Source organism: Thrips palmi, unplaced genomic scaffold (assembly GCF_012932325.1).
Source record: "Thrips palmi isolate BJ-2018 unplaced genomic scaffold, TpBJ-2018v1 HiC_scaffold_4, whole genome shotgun sequence".
NCBI classification, from domain to species: domain Eukaryota; kingdom Metazoa; phylum Arthropoda; class Insecta; order Thysanoptera; family Thripidae; genus Thrips; species Thrips palmi.
The window spans coordinates 282,528-299,631 of NW_023144631.1; the positions used below are offsets into that span (position 1 = coordinate 282,528).

At 48.5% G+C, this 17,104-nt stretch overlaps 5 protein-coding genes across 7 annotated transcripts in view; 2 read left to right on the top strand and 3 right to left on the bottom strand.

Moving 5' to 3' along the window:
• LOC117650020 (protein timeless homolog) overlaps positions 1–3,565 on the top strand; it is a 139,144-nt gene extending 135,579 nt beyond the window's left edge. Inside the window, exons 16-26 of the mRNA XM_034393267.1 lie at positions 199–397; positions 477–622; positions 698–789; positions 883–983; positions 1,069–1,150; positions 1,246–1,395; positions 1,491–1,715; positions 1,791–1,987; positions 2,073–2,181; positions 2,296–2,421; positions 2,514–3,565. Coding sequence (XP_034249158.1) covers positions 199–397; positions 477–622; positions 698–789; positions 883–983; positions 1,069–1,150; positions 1,246–1,395; positions 1,491–1,715; positions 1,791–1,987; positions 2,073–2,181; positions 2,296–2,421; positions 2,514–3,106 — 2,020 coding nt within the window. The 3' untranslated portion in view covers positions 3,107–3,565. The remainder of the gene's footprint in view (positions 1–198; positions 398–476; positions 623–697; positions 790–882; positions 984–1,068; positions 1,151–1,245; positions 1,396–1,490; positions 1,716–1,790; positions 1,988–2,072; positions 2,182–2,295; positions 2,422–2,513) is intronic.
• A 279-nt stretch (positions 3,566–3,844) lies between these two features.
• Positions 3,845–6,704, bottom strand: LOC117650038 (26S proteasome non-ATPase regulatory subunit 12). 2 transcript variants are annotated; one of them, XM_034393300.1, is made up of 9 exons: positions 6,550–6,704; positions 5,863–6,050; positions 5,535–5,771; positions 5,312–5,452; positions 5,065–5,201; positions 4,756–4,980; positions 4,500–4,677; positions 4,339–4,416; positions 3,845–4,250 (listed from the first exon to the last, which is right to left on the bottom strand). In XM_034393300.1, the coding sequence occupies exons 2-9, from the start codon at positions 6,028–6,030 to the stop codon at positions 4,014–4,016; spliced, it is 1,401 nt and encodes a 466-aa protein (XP_034249191.1). In that variant the 5' UTR covers positions 6,031–6,050; positions 6,550–6,704; the 3' UTR covers positions 3,845–4,013. The 2 variants fall into 2 exon arrangements, with proteins under 2 accessions (XP_034249191.1, XP_034249190.1); XM_034393299.1 differs by lacking the exon at positions 6,550–6,704 and adding an exon at positions 6,450–6,532.
• Positions 6,705–6,706: 2 nt separating this feature from the next.
• On the top strand, positions 6,707–7,868 carry LOC117650045. The gene is made up of 2 exons (XM_034393310.1): positions 6,707–7,259; positions 7,346–7,868. The coding sequence occupies exons 1-2, from the start codon at positions 6,819–6,821 to the stop codon at positions 7,715–7,717; spliced, it is 813 nt and encodes a 270-aa protein (XP_034249201.1). The 5' UTR covers positions 6,707–6,818; the 3' UTR covers positions 7,718–7,868.
• Positions 7,867–9,083, bottom strand: LOC117650046 (5'-deoxynucleotidase HDDC2). The gene is made up of 4 exons (XM_034393311.1): positions 8,873–9,083; positions 8,665–8,792; positions 8,402–8,570; positions 7,867–8,313 (listed from the first exon to the last, which is right to left on the bottom strand). Exons 1-4 carry the CDS (start codon positions 8,945–8,947, stop codon positions 8,068–8,070), a joined length of 618 nt encoding a protein of 205 aa, XP_034249202.1. The 5' UTR covers positions 8,948–9,083; the 3' UTR covers positions 7,867–8,067.
• Positions 9,084–9,436: 353 nt separating this feature from the next.
• LOC117650044 (gamma-glutamyl hydrolase-like) lies at positions 9,437–15,584 on the bottom strand. Of its 2 annotated transcripts, none has more exons than XM_034393309.1 (8): positions 15,367–15,584; positions 14,043–14,139; positions 13,790–13,940; positions 13,123–13,253; positions 11,352–11,530; positions 10,693–10,813; positions 9,932–10,082; positions 9,437–9,843 (listed from the first exon to the last, which is right to left on the bottom strand). In XM_034393309.1, exons 2-8 carry the CDS (start codon positions 14,132–14,134, stop codon positions 9,580–9,582), a joined length of 1,089 nt encoding a protein of 362 aa, XP_034249200.1. In that variant the 5' UTR covers positions 14,135–14,139; positions 15,367–15,584; the 3' UTR covers positions 9,437–9,579. The 2 variants fall into 2 exon arrangements, with proteins under 2 accessions (XP_034249200.1, XP_034249199.1); XM_034393308.1 differs by lacking the exon at positions 15,367–15,584 and adding an exon at positions 14,256–14,364.
• Positions 15,585–17,104: the final 1,520 nt, after the last annotated feature.

Here is a 17,104-nt window from a genome sequence, read left to right on the forward strand (position 1 = left end):
CCCCAATCCGCCCCCTCCCCTCCCCCTTTCCCTCCCCAAGTCCCCAAGGGCCGCCAGTCGCGCTGGACGGGAACGCGTCGGGCGGTGGAACTGCCAAGTCGGGACTGCCGAACTGCTCTGCTGTCATCCGGTAAATCCCCGGGCCGTCAAAATTTCTCTCGACTTCGTCTCCTCATGTTCGTTTTTCGACTGTTCCAGGCTGGTCCACTCGAAGGCGGTCCAGGCCGCCGGGTACCTGCTGCAGAAGTTCGACCAGAACTCCGTGTTCACGAACCACTGCGTCGCCAAGCTGCTGCACCGCATCGCCTGGGACGCCAAGATGCCCGGCATGCTGTTCCAGGCCTCCATATTCCGCTCCTTCCAGCGCATCTTCAAGTCCCCCCTCTCACAGCACAAGGTCAGTAACTAGTGCCTTCTTATGTGTCGACGACTGATGTTCGGAATGTGTCATGAGTTGTGTTTTTCTGTTATCTTAGGAGCTTCAGAAGCTTGCTCAGTTTGTGATCCAGAAGTTTGTGGAAGTGGCTTCAAAGAACCCGTTGATCTACGTTGAGCTGCTATTCTGGAAAACATCCAGGGACGCGTATGAAATTGAAGAGGGCTACGGAAGCTATAAGGAGAAGTAAGTGTGTTTCTTTCTTACCTGCGGGAAGAATCTCAAGGTGTTCATTTCAAATAATTTCTTTCCTGTTCCTAGATCTGCTGCTGATAAGAAAGTATGGAAAGAAGAGGAAGAAGATGAACTGCGAGTTCTCTTTGCTGAGTTTCAGAGGGATCAACCTGGTGGTGGTATGTGCACCTGCCTTATACCGGCTAATAATTGTTGCTAAAAAAAGATTTAGAAAGTGTACTATTTATTATTTTTTACTACTTGCTTTCCAGATGCTGTTCATTGGATTCTGTCAAAGCTTATCAATCAAGATCGCACTGCAAATGGTGTTAGAAAGAAACTCCAAGAACTCTTTTTAATAGTTCCTAAATCTGTATGTGCTCTCAATTATTTTAGCCTAGATCTACATCTACAACCATTGAAATTTGAAATTTTATTACATTTTTCTTGTTTTTTAGAAAGTGCGTGCACCCAAGGAATGGGGAGAACAGGAGGTGGTTCAGCTGCAGGAGCTTTATGACCAGTACAGGGACTCAGGCAGTTAGTACCTGCTGCCTGCTGGCAGTGATGATTTTCTTTTCCTCAGTCCATTCATTCCACAGAGCTAACTTTTTGTTTTTCTGTAATGTTTTTAGATGTTATGGAAGAAATATTATCTCGTTTGACAGTAAAACGACCCAAGTCAAAAGTCATCGATAAACTTTTGGAGTTAGGGCTGGTGAATGATCGCAAGGAATTACACAAGAAAGGTGGACGAGGAACAAAATCTGGCAGCTTAAGAATAGGTAACCTTTGTTTGTTCAAAATAAAAATGCTGAATTTATACAATGATTTTTTGTCTTACTTTTCTATATCTCGATTTCTGAAAAATTCTGTTTAGGAGTTCATGATGTCGATGACTCAAGTGATGATGATCGACCCAATTCCGATAGTGATGGTAGCTCTACAAATATTACACAGAAGAAGGCCAAGAAAAAGAAGGCTGGTGGAAAGAAGGACAGTTCAGAAATGGATAGAATAGCTCTCAAAAACGCTCGAAGGGCCAATACTGGACGTGCTCCACCAGGTCAAGTCACTGCAATGCTGCTGCAAGTCATGAGCTCAGGTAAATATTTTGTGACAAGCAATCCTATTAAAACCTTCTTTGGACTACAATACTTCCTTTCTATGTTTTCTACAGAATTATCTGGAGGCCTGCAATGGCTCAAAGAATCTCTGGACGAAGCTGCTGAAGATCTAGAAAGTAACCCTACAGCTGAGGAAGTTGACGGAGTGCCCCTCGTTCCTGTGGGGGATGACGCAGAAACTGCAATGGACAGTCCCATTTTCCAGCGACTCTTACAAGCATTGGGAATTGTACCTCCATTTGATGAACAGGTAGGTTGGTTAAAAGTGTATATTAATAAATTGTGAAAAGAGAGATGTATCTCACTTGCCTAAATGATCTCTCAATCCATTGCAGGAATCTTACTGGCGTATACCTGGCGACATGAGAGCTGCTGAAATGCGGAAGAAGGCTGGAAATATCCAGAGTGCTTTAGATGGCACTCTCTCCCCTGAACAAGACTCAGGTAAAGAGCCATTCAATACTAATGTTTTGATTGATTGTGACTTTAAACAAAAGCTGTTAATATTTTAATATCTTCTATTCAATTGATTAATGTTATTTTTTTTCTGACATACAGAGACCAATGCTGACAGTACTGAAAATCAGGACCCTGTCCTCGATAATTCTGACTCATCCGAGAGTGAAGATGAGTTCAATGCTTTGCGCAGGATTACTGCTGCTAGTCGTGAGGATTCAAATACTGGTGTGTATTTTTTTAAAATCATTTCCAGGCAATGTGGTTGAACCATTCCAGTTAGCCTAATAAACACTTTTTATGTTTTTATTTTTTTTTAGATAAAGCACAATCTGCATTTGATGAGTTGGTAAATGCTTCAAGCACATCTACAAAATCAAAATTACAAAAAAGTAAACACAAGCGGTTGAGAATGACTCATTCTGATGATTCTGACGACCAAGCTACAGAAAACATTGAAACTCATGATGAGACTGAAGAAACTGCTAGTAAGCCTCTAAGTCAAAGCAATCTTGACTCTGATTCAGATGGGGATGCGGATGGTGGAACTCTGAATGACAGCCACTCTCAGCGCCGAGCAATTATTGAATCAGACTCTGAAAATGAAAGTCCTGTTCCCTCCTCCAGTCAGATCTCACATCGTAGTAGGCAACAGGTTATTGATTCTGAGTCAGAATCTGAGGAAGCTCAAAATAGAAGTGTAAAGTATCAACCAAAAAGGTCTCCTCTCAAAGAAACATCTATTTTGAACAACTCTTTTAAGACAACAGACATTAGCTCTGATGAAGAAATAGAATCAAATGACAAACCAACTAAAGGTTCAAAACACCTGCTTAGTAGCTCTGAGGAATCTGGCAATGAAAGATCTCCGAAGAAGTTACGCCCAAATGATGCAAGTGGCCTTCGTATGTAATCATTTTAAATGTTTCATTTCTTCATGTTGAGATTATAACTGTGCTCACAACTTTGCCAAACAAAATGTGATGGGCGATCATTTTTCGTTTCTTTATTTTTAAAGCACTATTTTTACACTTGTGCATTTTATTCTCTTAATTTTCAGTCCATTTTGCAAGTTGAAAGTTGGTTGCTTTTATGAGAATCTTACCCTTACCATATCTTTTTAAACTTATTATTGTATCATATTTTTACTTTGTCTTATTTTATGGAAAAAATAATTTGTACTTCATAGTGCCAAATGTTTTTAGAAAATGTTGTCAGATTCAAAATACTTCATATCCTTAAGTTTGTTTTGTACCACATATTCATGTGTGAGGATTTGAACCTAACCATATCTCTTGTGGAACTTACATTGTAAGAACTGGCACCCAGCATGATTAAATTAAGTTTAAATAAACATTCAAAGTATAAAAGACTTTTTCTACACCTGTATCCTGTTCCTGATGAGAAGCACAAGGAAACATTTGAAAAGCTTAGCCCCTGCTGTTTTTACTCTTCATTAGTAAAGACAACCATCTCAAATGTGACAAGTCCAGAATAAATGGGAAGTGTCCAGCATGTTTTGTTGGTTGCCTTCCACTGGTATGACCCCTCTTCTTGTGTTGCAATCAAGAAAAATAACATTTTCACAAACATTTTCAATTTAGTTAGAATCTTTATTACATGAAAACTGTGCTCAATAATTAAGACATACTAGTATTTAAATGATTTAATGGGTAAGAAAATTGCTAGGAGAGTGGTTTAGTAAATGTACAGTTCTTTTTGTCATTTTAATGCAGCTTTTTCCCTTGAAAATACTCTGGACAGGAAAATTATGCTACAAGCAGACACACATCTGCCTTGGAGTGAGGGTTCCAGTTGAATCAGTTCTTGTCTCCAACAGACATAAGGTGCAGGTGCTTGTGGACCATCTCTTCCTTATTGATAAGATGGGTGGTCTTGTTCACCAGTTGCATCAGAGCACTAAGGTGAGTGGCCCAGGCGTTGAGGACATCATTAGGATCTTGGCTACGTGTAAAGCTAACCACCCCAGCAGGCCGATCAGTTTTTGCCTCTATTGTCTTGCTTACAACCATGTTGGAAAGGAAATCTTCAGTCTCCTAGGTAAATAGAGGGCAAAATGTATAAAAATAATGCAAAAGTGACAACACCTTATCTATAATGTAATGTAAAATTTCTTCAACTTACTTCAATTGGCAAATCCAACAACTCAGACATCCTCTTCAAAGTTATTCTTGTGTAGTATTTTGCCATTACACGGATATTCTGAAACCATAGTTTGTAATCACCATGTGTACAAAATAAGAATCTAAGATAGAAGAATTGGAAAAATGCAAACTGCTCCTTACATGCTCAACAACACGATTCCGGAGATCCTTCCAACGTTTCTGGCCTTCCTCTGATTTGGGGTTAAATACATCTGTTGCTGGAAACTTGGCAGATCCAAACTTCAGCTCTTTCTCATAAATTTCACGAAGAGCTGACCACTTAATCAACTCTGGGTTAATAAATAGCCTCAAGAGGTCTCTATAAACATAAAGAAACTGAGATAAAATACAAGAGCATAAAAACAATATAGTGCACAGGATGCGGATAACACAGTACCTGTATGGTGCAACTTCCTCCATGAGTTTGTCTTGAAGGACACGGTGAGTAAGATCAGCCTGTTCATTGTCATAAGGGGCAAGAACAAGGTACAAAACCACATTCTGCAAAATCATGGTGCGCTGCGCCGCATCATCCCGAACTGATGGGGTGTCCAGGACGGCACGGTAGTGCTTGCATGTTGCCAAGAAAGAGCCTTCATGCTGATCCAATTCAATCATAAGGCTAACAGAAGAAGCATATTGTGTCAGGAGTGTAGAAAATTTAAGTATCAGATAAAATGGATACAGACAGGAAAATCAAGCTCACCGATAATATTTAAGTTTAAGATCATGTGTATCTTCAGCTTCAAAGAACTTCACATTTATTTTCTTGGAAATGATTTGTGTGCGAATATAATCTTTCTTGGCCAAGCACAAACGCATCTGTTCTAAAATTAACTCAACCTAGGAATTGGAAAATAAAACAAAAGTGCACATTAGAATAGATAAAGGGCATAATAATACTAAATAAAGAATTTATAATACAAGATAAGAAATGTTTTTAATTCAATCACCTTTTCTCTCTTTTCCATTGAACCATAAGTTTCTACTTGTAACTCTTGAATGATATTTGCAGCCTCAGTAACACTGCCCTCATCTTCTTTCATCTTAGCCAGAATGTGTGTCAGACGGGCTCGTTCAACTTCAACATAAATCTGCCAGAAACACATTGTTTTTAAGTCACCAACAGGAAGTAAATAAAACAGAAACCAGCCTAAGGGGGGGAGAAAAGAATACCTTTCCTTCGGTGACAGACCTCAAGGTGTCAATGAGCTGAACCTTGAGTTCTTTGGTGGGCATTACATCCACATAGGTACAACACTCTTGAACCATTTTCACCACAGCTTGCTTCAACTGAGAGCGTCTCTTGGCTAAAACCTGAATATGTTCATTCAAGGCTCCCCAGTTACCGGCATCCTTGCATATCTGTACAATTGCAACTAGGATACGTCCAGTTGATGCCATATCAGCAGCCTGGGTAATAAAACAGGGAAAAGAATGAATTATTATAAAAAAATATGTTAAAAAGGGAAGAAATAGTTATAGGGAAATGTGGTATTCTTACTGTGCGGGTTTGCTTCTCCAATGCAAGAAGTGAGTCCAAGGCATCGTGCATTTTGCCGTCAGCAGCCATTTTCTTGCACTGGGGTATTTTTTCATCGCAAGTGTTACTGTAGTCCACCTCCATCTTGATGATTTGGCCATTAGCATTGGCCAAAGGATTGTCCGCCATGGCTGTGTATATGTTGGTCACTGACAAACCACAAAAATATTTATTCTAATGGTTGAGCACAGTTTCCTCACCTTGTTAGAAAATATGTTGGATCAAATAATCAGAAAGAATAGTCATCATAAAATGAGATATAAAAGAAGAAAGCGATGATTCAACAAAACAAAGAAACGAAACGATAGAATGACAGGAGGACACAGCCAGTCATTCAAAGTACCATTCAATGGATGGTACCGTTGGGTCACACAAGTACTTCACACATGGTCGCTAAACAAAATAGTGTCAAATGCAATAATATACATATTTGACAATCGTTGAGGAAAAGACACCCGAAAAACAGGAGTTAGACTTTGAAACAAAATTGCAAAGCTTTACGAGACTTGCCATAACCTACAATTGCCGACACAACTAGATATACAAACGTTTCATGAATAAACAAGAATGTTTGAAGGCGAAAATGAACAGGGACAGCAGAGGTATCGAGGATTCAGATCAAACCGACACAACCCAATATATATTTACCAGTATTGAGAACAAAAGGTGAAGTCCAGCAACAAAATTTACTTGTCAGCAGCGACGTGCGCCTTCTGCAAATGCAAAAAGACGCATCACCAACGCGGCGAAAGGCGTTTGTATGAGAAATACAGTCGTTTCCAACTATATTCGCACGATAGCGTTATAGGCAGAAACAGTCACTCTCAAAAGTTCCGTTGTTCGCAGATCGCAGAATCATAAACAGTAAACATTTGGTGTTAAAGGTTAAGACCATCGGTTTAGCAAATTTAGGAGCCATGATCACCGAACTGGGAACCATCGTTTTGTCAGATTTGTCGGACGGAAAGATGGACGCCATGACAACAGAAGCGACTGTCACTCCAGCAAAGAAAAGGCAAGCCGAAGAAATGGGGTCTGAAGGGATAACCCCCAGAGAGAGCTGGTCCGAGGAGCGGGTGAGAAGAGCCGCCAAAAAGTTCCGAGTGGAGTGGATGAACGAGACGTACTTTAGGGACTGGCTTCGTCCTCACCCCACCGACGAGACTTACTGCATCTGCATTGCCTGCGACATCAAACTGCGGTGCGGAAAGTCAGAGCTCGAAAAGCATGCGTCAGGGATGAAGCATTGTCGGAAGATGGATTTAATGAAAGAGAATCCAAACAACAGACCGCAGTTGACAGCAATCCTCCCAGAGGGCTCGCTCTCCCAGGCTGCTGAAAGGGTTTTATGTGAAGAGGTAAGTAGAGTATGATCTCGGTTGATCCTGTCGAATATTATGATTCAGTACTGTATGGTATTCATGTATGCCACTTTCTTTCTCAGAATGGGACCTTCTTTGTGACTGCTGGGGAGGATTTCGACGCAACAGCTTTGAACAGTGTGGAAGCAGTTACTGCCACTTCAACAACAGATGCAATACTTTCCAAGGCTCTCATCAAACTCTCTAAATATTTGGACGGTAAATCTGATGCTGATAAACGGAAAATCCAGATGGCTGAAACTGAGCATCACCGCCGCATGCAAGTGCTCAATAAAGAACTTGAGTTGAGATCAATTGAAGTTCTGATCAGGCAAGCTGAGCTGCAGAAACTGAATAACTGTGCACCAGTCCAAGGGAAACATTCTAACTCTAAAGCATCTTCTGTGAGAGACGATATTTGTGATGATGAGGAAGAGGAAGATGTTGGACTTTAATAATAATTTCTTCTTTGTTTTATTTCTATTGTTTACTGACTGATTCCATTTGTTGTGTTAGAGGGAAGTAGAGCTGCCAGCTCAATGATTGTTCACCAATTATACTATAAATTAATAAAAACCACATCTTATAACACACCCAAAAAGTGTAGATTTTGTGATCAATTTTAATTTTAGACAAAGTACAAACCTCTTTGTTGCGACTTGCCATGTAAAAGATGAATTTCACCGCAATTTAATAAAGGAACATAGAAATGGATAGCTAAAAATATGTTGGCTTTTTCAAATTACTGGGTACACCATTCAGAGAGTAAAGCCTTTTAAAAAGTTGTGGCTCAGCAGAGTCACTTTTACTTGATGGTTTGGGGTGCATCAGAATTTTCAGGAGGTGAAACTGCACTGCGTCTTCTGTTAAGTTCCTTAACAAGAGATAGAACAAGAGGATGCGAAAACTTTTCTTTAGTTGAGTCAAAAAATTCTTGGAGCTGGCCAGGCTGATTTTGAGCTTGTTCATAGGAGTAAGCCTCCAAAATCATGTCAAAATTATCTAGTTCCTTGACAAACTTTGCTTCAGGTGTACTCTTAGCTTCGTATTCCTTGAAACCAAATTAGAAAGGCATGTCAGCACATACACATAAAATCATCATTACAAAAAGAGTGCATAACAAGAAGCTAGCAAAATACCTTATACAATGAATAGAGTTCAGCCCCATTTATTCCAGCTAAATCACATAGGGTTTTCATGGCATCATCCTCCCTTCTGTGTTTTTCATCAGGATCTATTCCACAATGTGGAGTAATATCACCAACTATACACTCAGCCAAGTCATGAATCAATGCAAGTTTCATGCACCTAAACACGACACATAAAATGAATGAGTTATAGAAAAAAGGCATTTGTACATATTTGTAAAAGAAATTTACATTCATTACAAGTTTGTACTTACTTTACTTTGTCCAAAGAACTTTTTGAAGTGTCAAGCAACAAAGGTATGATGGACATGCGGTGCATGTGACCAGCAACACATTCAGGATCTGGCACGTTTCTCAGAAGCCAACCTGTTCTTTTGACATGCTGAAATAAAGCATAAATGACATTCATTCAATTAAGGGAAGGATTACCATGTTTCAGTATGTAAGGTGTATCAGAACTACCTTCAATTTTCCAACAAGAAGTAAAAAGTCTAACATTTTGGTGCTGCTCTCTGTACCCTCCATATCACCAGACATATCTGACAAACTGCGTTAACCAGGTTTGTGATTCGACCGTGCACTAAACTGCCAGCCTCCGAGGAAAACCTACAGCGGACAACACCGGACCGAACTCTTGGCCGGACTTGACACCAGTTCTCGTCGTCTGCTCCAAGCGCTCATTTGTTTGTTTACCTGTCGTCTGCTGTGCCGCTACAACGTTGTCAACAAACAAAAACTACGACTAGCAATGTCATAGTTTGCAATTCGCAAAGGATTTAAAAAAACAATTTATCCTTTATTTGGTCTAAATGAGATTTGTTTTCTCTGTAGAATCTATTCGTGATCAAGGTGCAGATCCGAAAAGCTTTGTTCTGAATTTGAACCGGTGTTGGTACGACTGTATTAAATGAGTGTTTGCGTTCTGGCGGCTACTTCAAGCTGCGAAGTACACTCGGCTTCAGCGTGTGAAATTGAATTTTTGTGTCGTTCTTTTCTACATTGGTTATTAAACTGAGTTCCGGGGCGCTGCATTCAAGTAGTTTTTATTAGTAAGGCATTCAGAGACGTATAAAAAATAGGTGATCCTCTCTGTCTCTCGCAGTGCGGTGGATTGTGACAGAGGGAAGGCCAGTGGCGATACTGACAAGGCAAAGTGACAGCAGCAGCAGTCAAACTTCAAAATCCGGCTGCCCTGCCGCAGCCGGCTCGGGGACGGACGCCATCCGGACCAGTGGAACCTGCTGCTGCTGCTCCTCGAAGAGGTAGAGCTGCTCCCACATGAGCCGCCTCTTGGTGTCCTGAGGCTGGTACTGGTAGATGAGGTGGTCCCTCTCATCCTCTCCAAAACTGTGCGCGTTCTTGCGCGCCTCCGACACCAAGAAATCGGCGAAGTACCGCGCCGCGGTGATGGCCGACTCGGAATGTGGGTAGTTCTGGAACACCGAAAGCCGTGGCAATGTGAAATGTCATCAATGTATAGTATACATTTATGAGAAAGGGGCGCTACCTTAGGTCACCCACCTTGGACGCTTTCCACTCGTATATGTTCTTCTCGGGGTGGAACTGGACTCCGTACAGGGGAAGCTGGCGGTGCTCGAACGCCGAGACGAACTCCACCCCGTTGGGGTCCTCGTTGACGGACAGCGTTCGCCACTCTCGCTCCAGCCCCTGCCTGGAACGAGACAGAGACTCGTCCAAAAGCCAGTCAGAGCCGAGCGCTTCAGGACATCGGTTTGTCGCGCTGTCTCTCTCGCACCCTTCCAGAGAACCCAACGAGTGCGACAGAGACAGAGCGACGCGCGCAAGGGGGGCTGACTCTCCCGAACCGTGTACGAAGTATTATATATTATAGGCATTATAGAGTATTATAGGTATTATTCCGAATATTATATTTGGATAATTGTGTCGTTTTAAGTGTTTCTTCGTGTACCAAGGGTTTACAAAATACGGAAGTTAGTTGAAATCACGGATTCCGATTCCAGCTTGCGCTCTGAGACTCAAAATACTACCGCGCATCTTTAAGAGCCTCAGCACCTAGTCATCAGTCTTAGCGCCATTTTCCTACTTTAACGTTTCGTCTGGGAATCGCTGAACGCTTATTCACCACAATTTTACAAAATTTTCTCATTTTAAAAACCGGAACTGCACTAAACGTGCGGCATTTTTTGGTATTATGGATTATAGTATTATAGGTATTATACAAGTATTATAGGGCTGTGTACGAAGTATTATAGGAGTCAGCCCCCCTGGGACGCGCGTGTAGCTTCACCATCTTCACGTACTCCTCGATGCCGCGCCGGGTGATGCAGAAGTGGTGGTGGTTGACGGTCACGTTCTGCTTCTCCAGCGTGTGGACGACACCGGGCGGCGCCCTCGCGAACAGGCGACTGTCACTCTTGGCTCCTGCACAGCATATTTATTTTTCATTTTGTTGTTGTTGTTTTTGTTGGTTGTTGTTGTTGTTTTTGTTGGTTGTTGTTGTTTTTGTTGGTTGTTGTTGTTGTTTTTGTTGGTTGGTTGTTGTTGTTTTTGTTGGTTGTTGTTGTTGTTTCAGTCTGTGAATGCATTCACACGGTCACGTCATTGCTTTTACTTTCGTGGCTTCTAGAGTATTCCCCGTGTCGCGTTTTGGTGGGGGGGCACCTGCCGCTACTGCACTGTACTACTGTACGCACCCTGCTGCAGCAAGTACACTCCACTCCACACGTTTTGGTGGGGCACCTGCCGCTACTGCACTGTAAGACTGTACGCACCCTGCTGCAGCACGTACACTCCACTCCACACGTTTTGGTGGGGCACCTGCCGCTGCTGCACTGTAAGACTGTACGCACCCTGCTGCAGCACGCACACTCCACTCCACACGTTTTGGTGGAGCACCTGCCGCTACTGCACTGTAAGTACGACTGTGCGCACCCTGCTGCAGCAAGCACACTCCACTCACCGGGCAGAAAGCCGAGAGGCAGCGGGTCCTCGCTGTCGCAGTTGTCGCGGAAGTCGTTGCCGGCGGCGGCCACCATGAGCAGCTCCATGCCGAGGCAGATCCCCAGCACGGGGAAGTGCGCCCCGGCCGCGTTGGCCTCCTTCGCCAGGTCGTACAGCTGCCTGCCGGCCGCGAAGTACCTGAAGCAGTAGACTGATTCAGATGGTTGCTTCCGTCCCCGTGTGGCCCGAGACCTGGTAAAGATGGTGTTATTTTGGCGTTCTTCGGACTCCAAATGTACTTCAAATTAACACCAAAAGGACACCATAAAAGCACGCTAAAATAACTCCATAATTACATCGAATGCATTTGGTGTCAACGCGGCGTTATTATGGAGTTTTTTTAGTGTAAAAAGGCTCGTTTTTTCACCAAAAGAACGCCATAATAATACCAAAGCAGAGGACAGCCATAGAGAAAAAATGACAAAAGAGAGACGGCAGGTGTTGATCCCCAGATCTGCGACTCGGAAGTTTCGTGCGGAACCGCTTGGCCAGAGCGAGTCCGGGAGGACGAGCCGCACGGCAGCTATATGTCGTGCGTTGTGCCGCGCTCGGACTTGGCCCGAATCCCCGCGGCTGGAGCCCAATCTTGTTTCTATAAACATGAACTCGTACAGTGTAGCAGACCATTACAGGTTCCGTCATGTTTATAGAAACAAGATTGGGCTCCAGTTCTATGTTCTATAAACATGACAGGACCTGTAATGGTCTGCTACACTGTACGAGTTCATGTTTATAGAAACAAGATTGGGCTCCAGCCGCGGGGATTCGGGCTAAGTCCGAGCGCGGCACAACGCACGACATATAGCTGCCGTGCGGCTCATCTTCTCGGAGTCGCTCTGGCCAAGCGGTTCCGCACGAAACTGCCGTGTCGCAGATCTGGGGATCAACACCTGCCGTCTCTCTTTTGTCATTTTTCTCTATGGCTGTCCTCTGCTTTGGTATTATTATGGCGTTCTTTTGGTGAAAAAACGAGCCTTTTTACACTAAAAAAACTCCATAATAACGCCGCGTTGACACCAAATGCATTCGATGTAATTATGGAGTTATTTTAGCGTGCTTTTATGGTGTCCTTTTGGTGTTAATTTGAAGTACATTTGGAGTCCGAAGAACGCCAAAATAACACCATCTTTACCAGGTCTCGGGCCACACGGGTCTGTCTCTCTCGCGCGCGCGCGTCCACGGGACGCCCGATGAGTGCGAGGGAGAGAGCGAAGCAAACGACTCTCGGAATCAGTCTGCACTGCAGGCAGGATTCAAAGGGGCTGTCGCGGGCAAACGTCGACAACAAAGGACCCGTCGCTACCCCGTGCGCGAGAGACTGTCCCAGGGAAGCTCACGGCCGGCCGGCCTGCCCGTCAGTCGCTTTGGCCAGTCGATTTGACCAACAGTCCGAGCACTGGAAGAGTCACAGTGCGTACACACAAAATCTATGTGTGTAGTATGAGCTCAGTACACACTTCTAGGTGCGTGCTTACAAGCATGCACTTCGAGGTGTATACATACTTGCCTAAGCACGCACCTAGAAGTGCATGCGTTTTCCTTATGCCGCGCGTGCACCTCGCAAGTGTGTACTCACTGAGTACTCACTGAGTACACACTTTTAAGTGTGTACTCATTCAAGTACGCACTTCTAGGTGCGTGCTTAGGCAAGTAAACACCTCGAAAAGTGCATGCTTGTAAGCACGCACCTAGAAGTGTGTACTGAGTACACACATAGATTTTGTGCGTACTTGTTGTCCTCTTCTTCTTTGAAGTACGTGGCGCCCCCCGGGAGCAGCAGGCCGTTGACGCTGTCCACCATCTTGCGGTAGTACTCGGCCGGCTGGCCGATGAGGATCGGCGCGACTTGCGCGCCGGCGCCCTGCAACACGGCCAAACACGGCTACGTCAGCGAACCATCGAGAAACTCGCGTTTGCCGGCGCGGGTCCAGGGGGAGGGGGCGGCGCACAGTGGGCCAGAAGAGCGGTGGAGGCGGCCAAAACTCTAGACGCGTTTTGAGCTGCAAAGTCGCTAAACAGAGCTTGAACCGAACGTGTGACCCCATCAATGGATTCCTCATTCGGAGAGCAATCCATTGGTGGGGTCACACGTTCGATTCGAGTCCCATTTAGCGACGATGGAGCTCAAAACGCGTCTAGAGTTTTGGCCGCCTCCACCGCTCTTCTGGCCCACTGTGCGGGGGGGGGGGGGGGGGGGTCGCTACGGTATTCCACCATAGGCTTCGCTCGTCCCAAAAGGCGGCGAAACCGGCGAAACCGGCGAAGCCGCCTGAAAGGCGGGCAAGAAGTGGCACTTTGCCCCTGTGAGCAGGCAACTTTCGCGGCATCCCTCTTCCGCGAACCCGTCTCAGGATCCGCCCTTGCGCATTGCGTAAACGTCGTGGGGCTGTCTATCACCTCGACGAACTTGACGTAGGAGGCGGCGATGTAGCTGTGGTGCGCGCCGACCACCTTCTCGATCGTGGGGGACAGCTCCATGCTCAGCACGCCGATGATGGGCCGGTCGGTCCTCTGCGGCGGGAAGCGGCCGCTGTCGTCCACGCGGGCCCTGTTGGCGAACGGAGCCGGCGCAGCGCGTTGCAAGTCAGAACCATGCCGATCGGGCCCATCGGGCGATTCGAACTGTGCGTAGATTAGCAGTGCAGCTTACCCGTCGCGCCGCTGGGCCAGAGTCCCGACCCCGACCAGGGCGCAGAGGAGGGCCGCCACGGCCACTGCCACGACGACGTTGTTGCGGGTCATGGCGTCTGCGGCAGAACAGGGCGCGAGGCGCGAGGCCAGGGTGAATGAATGGGACTCGCCCGTCATGCCCACCACGCCCTCGCCGCCCTGCGGGTCGCAGCGGTGCGGCTGGGCGACTTACCCAGCAGCAGGGACCCCACGGCGGAGGCCTTCGTGGCGTCGAACAGGAACGGCATCGAACGGCACCGCGGCAGGCGGGCGCAAGGCAACGCGGGCCGGGCTACCCGTTGAGTGCCGCCGCGGAATATCCTGGCGAAAAGACGCGGTACCGCCCGCCGCCCCGCCCCACCCCGCCGCGGTGCGCTTGCGCCCTCCGTCCACCGCCGCCACGCCTTCGCGGCGTCGGCCGCGTCGCGGCGACGTCACAATGCATCCGCGCATCGATCGCGGGCCGTGCGCCCCCGTCGGAAGCCGTGGAGCCGGCGGCCGGCAGACCAGGCCTGGCCCGGGGAGTCGGCGCGCTAATTTTAAAACACCAGACCTCCGCGGAACGCCTTCGGCCGCGGCGCTCGGCCCGCGCTCGCGGTGGTGTGCGCGCACGGTACGGCCGCGGTGCTTGGCGATTTGCAAAATGCGCGTCCAGAAGGAACCTTGAGGGCCACGCCGGCTACGTATCGGCGTCCGGCTGCATGCACTTCACAACGCGTCGCCTGCAGGCTGACTGACTGATTCCGAGGCGGATCACAGTGGGCCAGAAGGCCGGTGGAGGCGGACAAAACTCTAGACGCGTTGAGCTCCAGAGTCGCTAAGCAGGCCTACCGAACGTGTGACCCCATCAATGGATTCCTCGTTCGGAGAGCAATCCATTGGTGGGGTCACACGTTCGGTTCAAGTCCCATTTGGCGACTCTGGAGCTCAAAACACGTCTAGAGTTTTGTCCGCCTCCACCGGCCTTCTGGCCCACTGTGGGGAGGCCTCTCTCTCGCACCTACGCGGGTTGCCCCGTGGGAGCGAGAGAGACGTCCGACTCCAAATCAGTCCATTGAGTCCCTTCCTAATGAGTCCTCAAGCTGCACTCCGCATTCGCTGCAGCGATAACGCCATGCACGCGGCGCTCGAATAAGCCAAAGGCGGCGAGTGCGCGGATGTGGCGGATGCCGGGCAGCCCGCACCGCACGGCGTGCGCCTCGAGTCGAGGCCATGGAAAGCCCGAGCCGAGTGGACTCGCCGCGCGTAGCAAAGCGGCAGCGGACGCCGTGGTGGACCGGGACCAAGACGAACTGCGAACTAACCTCAACGCGGACGCCGAGCCGGTGATGTGGTGCCGCTCGACGTGGCCGTCGATCGCCGCTCGGACTCGGCCTGGACGTTGACGAGGTGGACGAGCACGTGCGTCGCGTGCCCTTCCCGGTCGGACAGCCTCCCTGGAACGCCCTGGAGGGCAAGTACTGGTCCGCCGCGTCCGCGGTGTTGTGAGAGTGACAGCCTGGCAGAGTACAGCCGCACTCGTCTATCTGGCCGCTCGAGAACCCCGCGGCCCGCGGCCGCCACTCCAAGCGGACGCGACAGGCGGGGCGGTCAGCGGCAGTCAAGAGCAGCGCGCCGGGCGGGTAGGCAACCCGGCGGCGCGCGTGCCAGTTGGGCTGCCGACGCCGCCGCTCGCCGGGCGCTCTGCGGCCGACGAGCCTGCCGACGCACAGTGGGCCAGGAGACCGGTGGAGGCGGCCGAAACTCTAGACGCGTTTTGAGCTCCAGAGTCGCCAAACAGGACTCGAACCGAACGTGTGACCCCACCAATGACTTGCTCTCCGAACGAGGAATCCATTGGTGGGGTCGCACGTTCGGTTCGAGTCCCTTTTAGCGAATCTGGAGCTCAAAACGCGTCCAGAGTTTTGGCCGCCGCCACCGGTCTTCTGGCCCACTGTGCGCCGGCCGGCTTGTTTCAGACTGATTCCGAGTGTGTCTTCGTCGTTCTGCCTCTCTCGCACTTGTACGGGACCCCCTAAGAGTGTGACAGAGACCGAGCGGCGAAAACGACCCACGGAATCAGTCTGCTGCAGCGCGGACGCGATCTCCTGTCTCCAGCATCGCGGCCTCGATGACGTGGCTCTGCTCCTGTGATTCCAAGCACTGCTTTCGTTGCTGTCTCTCTCGCACACTTACGGGACGCTCCATGAGAGCGAGAGAGACAGAGCGACGGCAAGAGGAGTGCTCGGACGCCATTTTGCCTCGCTGTGCTTTCGATCGGCAGCTGCACAGCCGAGGGCGCCGCGCCCCCATGCCACTGCGAACACACTGCGAACCGTGTTAGCCTAGCGCTTGATTCCCGCATAATGGCATTTCGCTCGCTCGGTTGAGCCATGGCGGCGAAGCACGGCCAAGCTGAAGACCGGCGGGCCAGTCGGCGCCCTCTCTCATTGGCTTGGGGTGCAGGGTGCAGCCGGGGCGCGTTCCTGGAAAGGCATCGCATTACGTCCCGTGCAGGACCTCCAGGACCTCTAGGACCTCCAGGACCTCCACCAGAACCTCCAGAACCTCCAGGACCTCCACCAGGACCTCCAGGACCTCCAGGACCTCCAGGACCTCCAGGACCTCCAGGACCTTCAGGATCTCCAGGACCTCCAGGACCTCCAGGACCTCCAGGATCTCCAGGACCTCCAGGACCTCCAGGACCTCCAGGACCTCTAGGATCTCCAGGACCTCCAGGACCTCCAGGACCTCTAGGACCTCCAGGACCTCCAGGACCTCCAGGACCTCTAGGACCTCCAGGACCTCCAGGACCTCCAGGACCTCCACGACCTCCAGGACCTCCAGGACCAGGGACGCGGGGCGGGGTTTAGCAGTGCCGCAGCCGCGCTGCGCTGCTCCGCTCGCGTGCACGCCGAGGAGGCCGAGGAGGTCGACAATGAGCCCCCTTGCCTTTGAGGCGCGCCCTTTTGTCTCGGCGCCGCACGAGCAAGGGGCAAGGCGACGTCGCTCTGTCTCTCTCGCTCCTCTACGGGGCGCCCCACGAGTGCGAGAGAGACAGAG

Coding starts and splice junctions, on each gene's coding strand:
- LOC117650038 (XM_034393299.1), bottom strand. Junction 4,678..4,755: donor GAGGAAGTTGCACCATACAG/GTACTGTGTTAT, acceptor TTATGTTTATAG/AGACCTCTTGAGGCTATTTA. Junction 4,417..4,499: donor GGAATCGTGTTGTTGAGCAT/GTAAGGAGCAGT, acceptor CTATGGTTTCAG/AATATCCGTGTAATGGCAAA.
- LOC117650045 (XM_034393310.1), top strand. CDS start 6,819: ATGATCACCGAACTGGGAACCATCGTTTTGTCAGATTTGTCGGACGGA. Junction 7,260..7,345: donor AAAGGGTTTTATGTGAAGAG/GTAAGTAGAGTA, acceptor TTTCTTTCTCAG/AATGGGACCTTCTTTGTGAC.
- LOC117650046 (XM_034393311.1), bottom strand. CDS start 8,947: ATGTCTGGTGATATGGAGGGTACAGAGAGCAGCACCAAAATGTTAGAC. Junction 8,793..8,872: donor TTCTTGTTGGAAAATTGAAG/GTAGTTCTGATA, acceptor GCTTTATTTCAG/CATGTCAAAAGAACAGGTTG. Junction 8,571..8,664: donor AGTTCTTTGGACAAAGTAAA/GTAAGTACAAAC, acceptor TGTCGTGTTTAG/GTGCATGAAACTTGCATTGA.
- LOC117650044 (XM_034393308.1), bottom strand. CDS start 14,310: ATGCCGTTCCTGTTCGACGCCACGAAGGCCTCCGCCGTGGGGTCCCTG. Junction 13,941..14,042: donor CTGGCCCAGCGGCGCGACGG/GTAAGCTGCACT, acceptor GTTCGCCAACAG/GGCCCGCGTGGACGACAGCG. Junction 13,254..13,789: donor CCTACGTCAAGTTCGTCGAG/GTGATAGACAGC, acceptor GCCGTGTTGCAG/GGCGCCGGCGCGCAAGTCGC.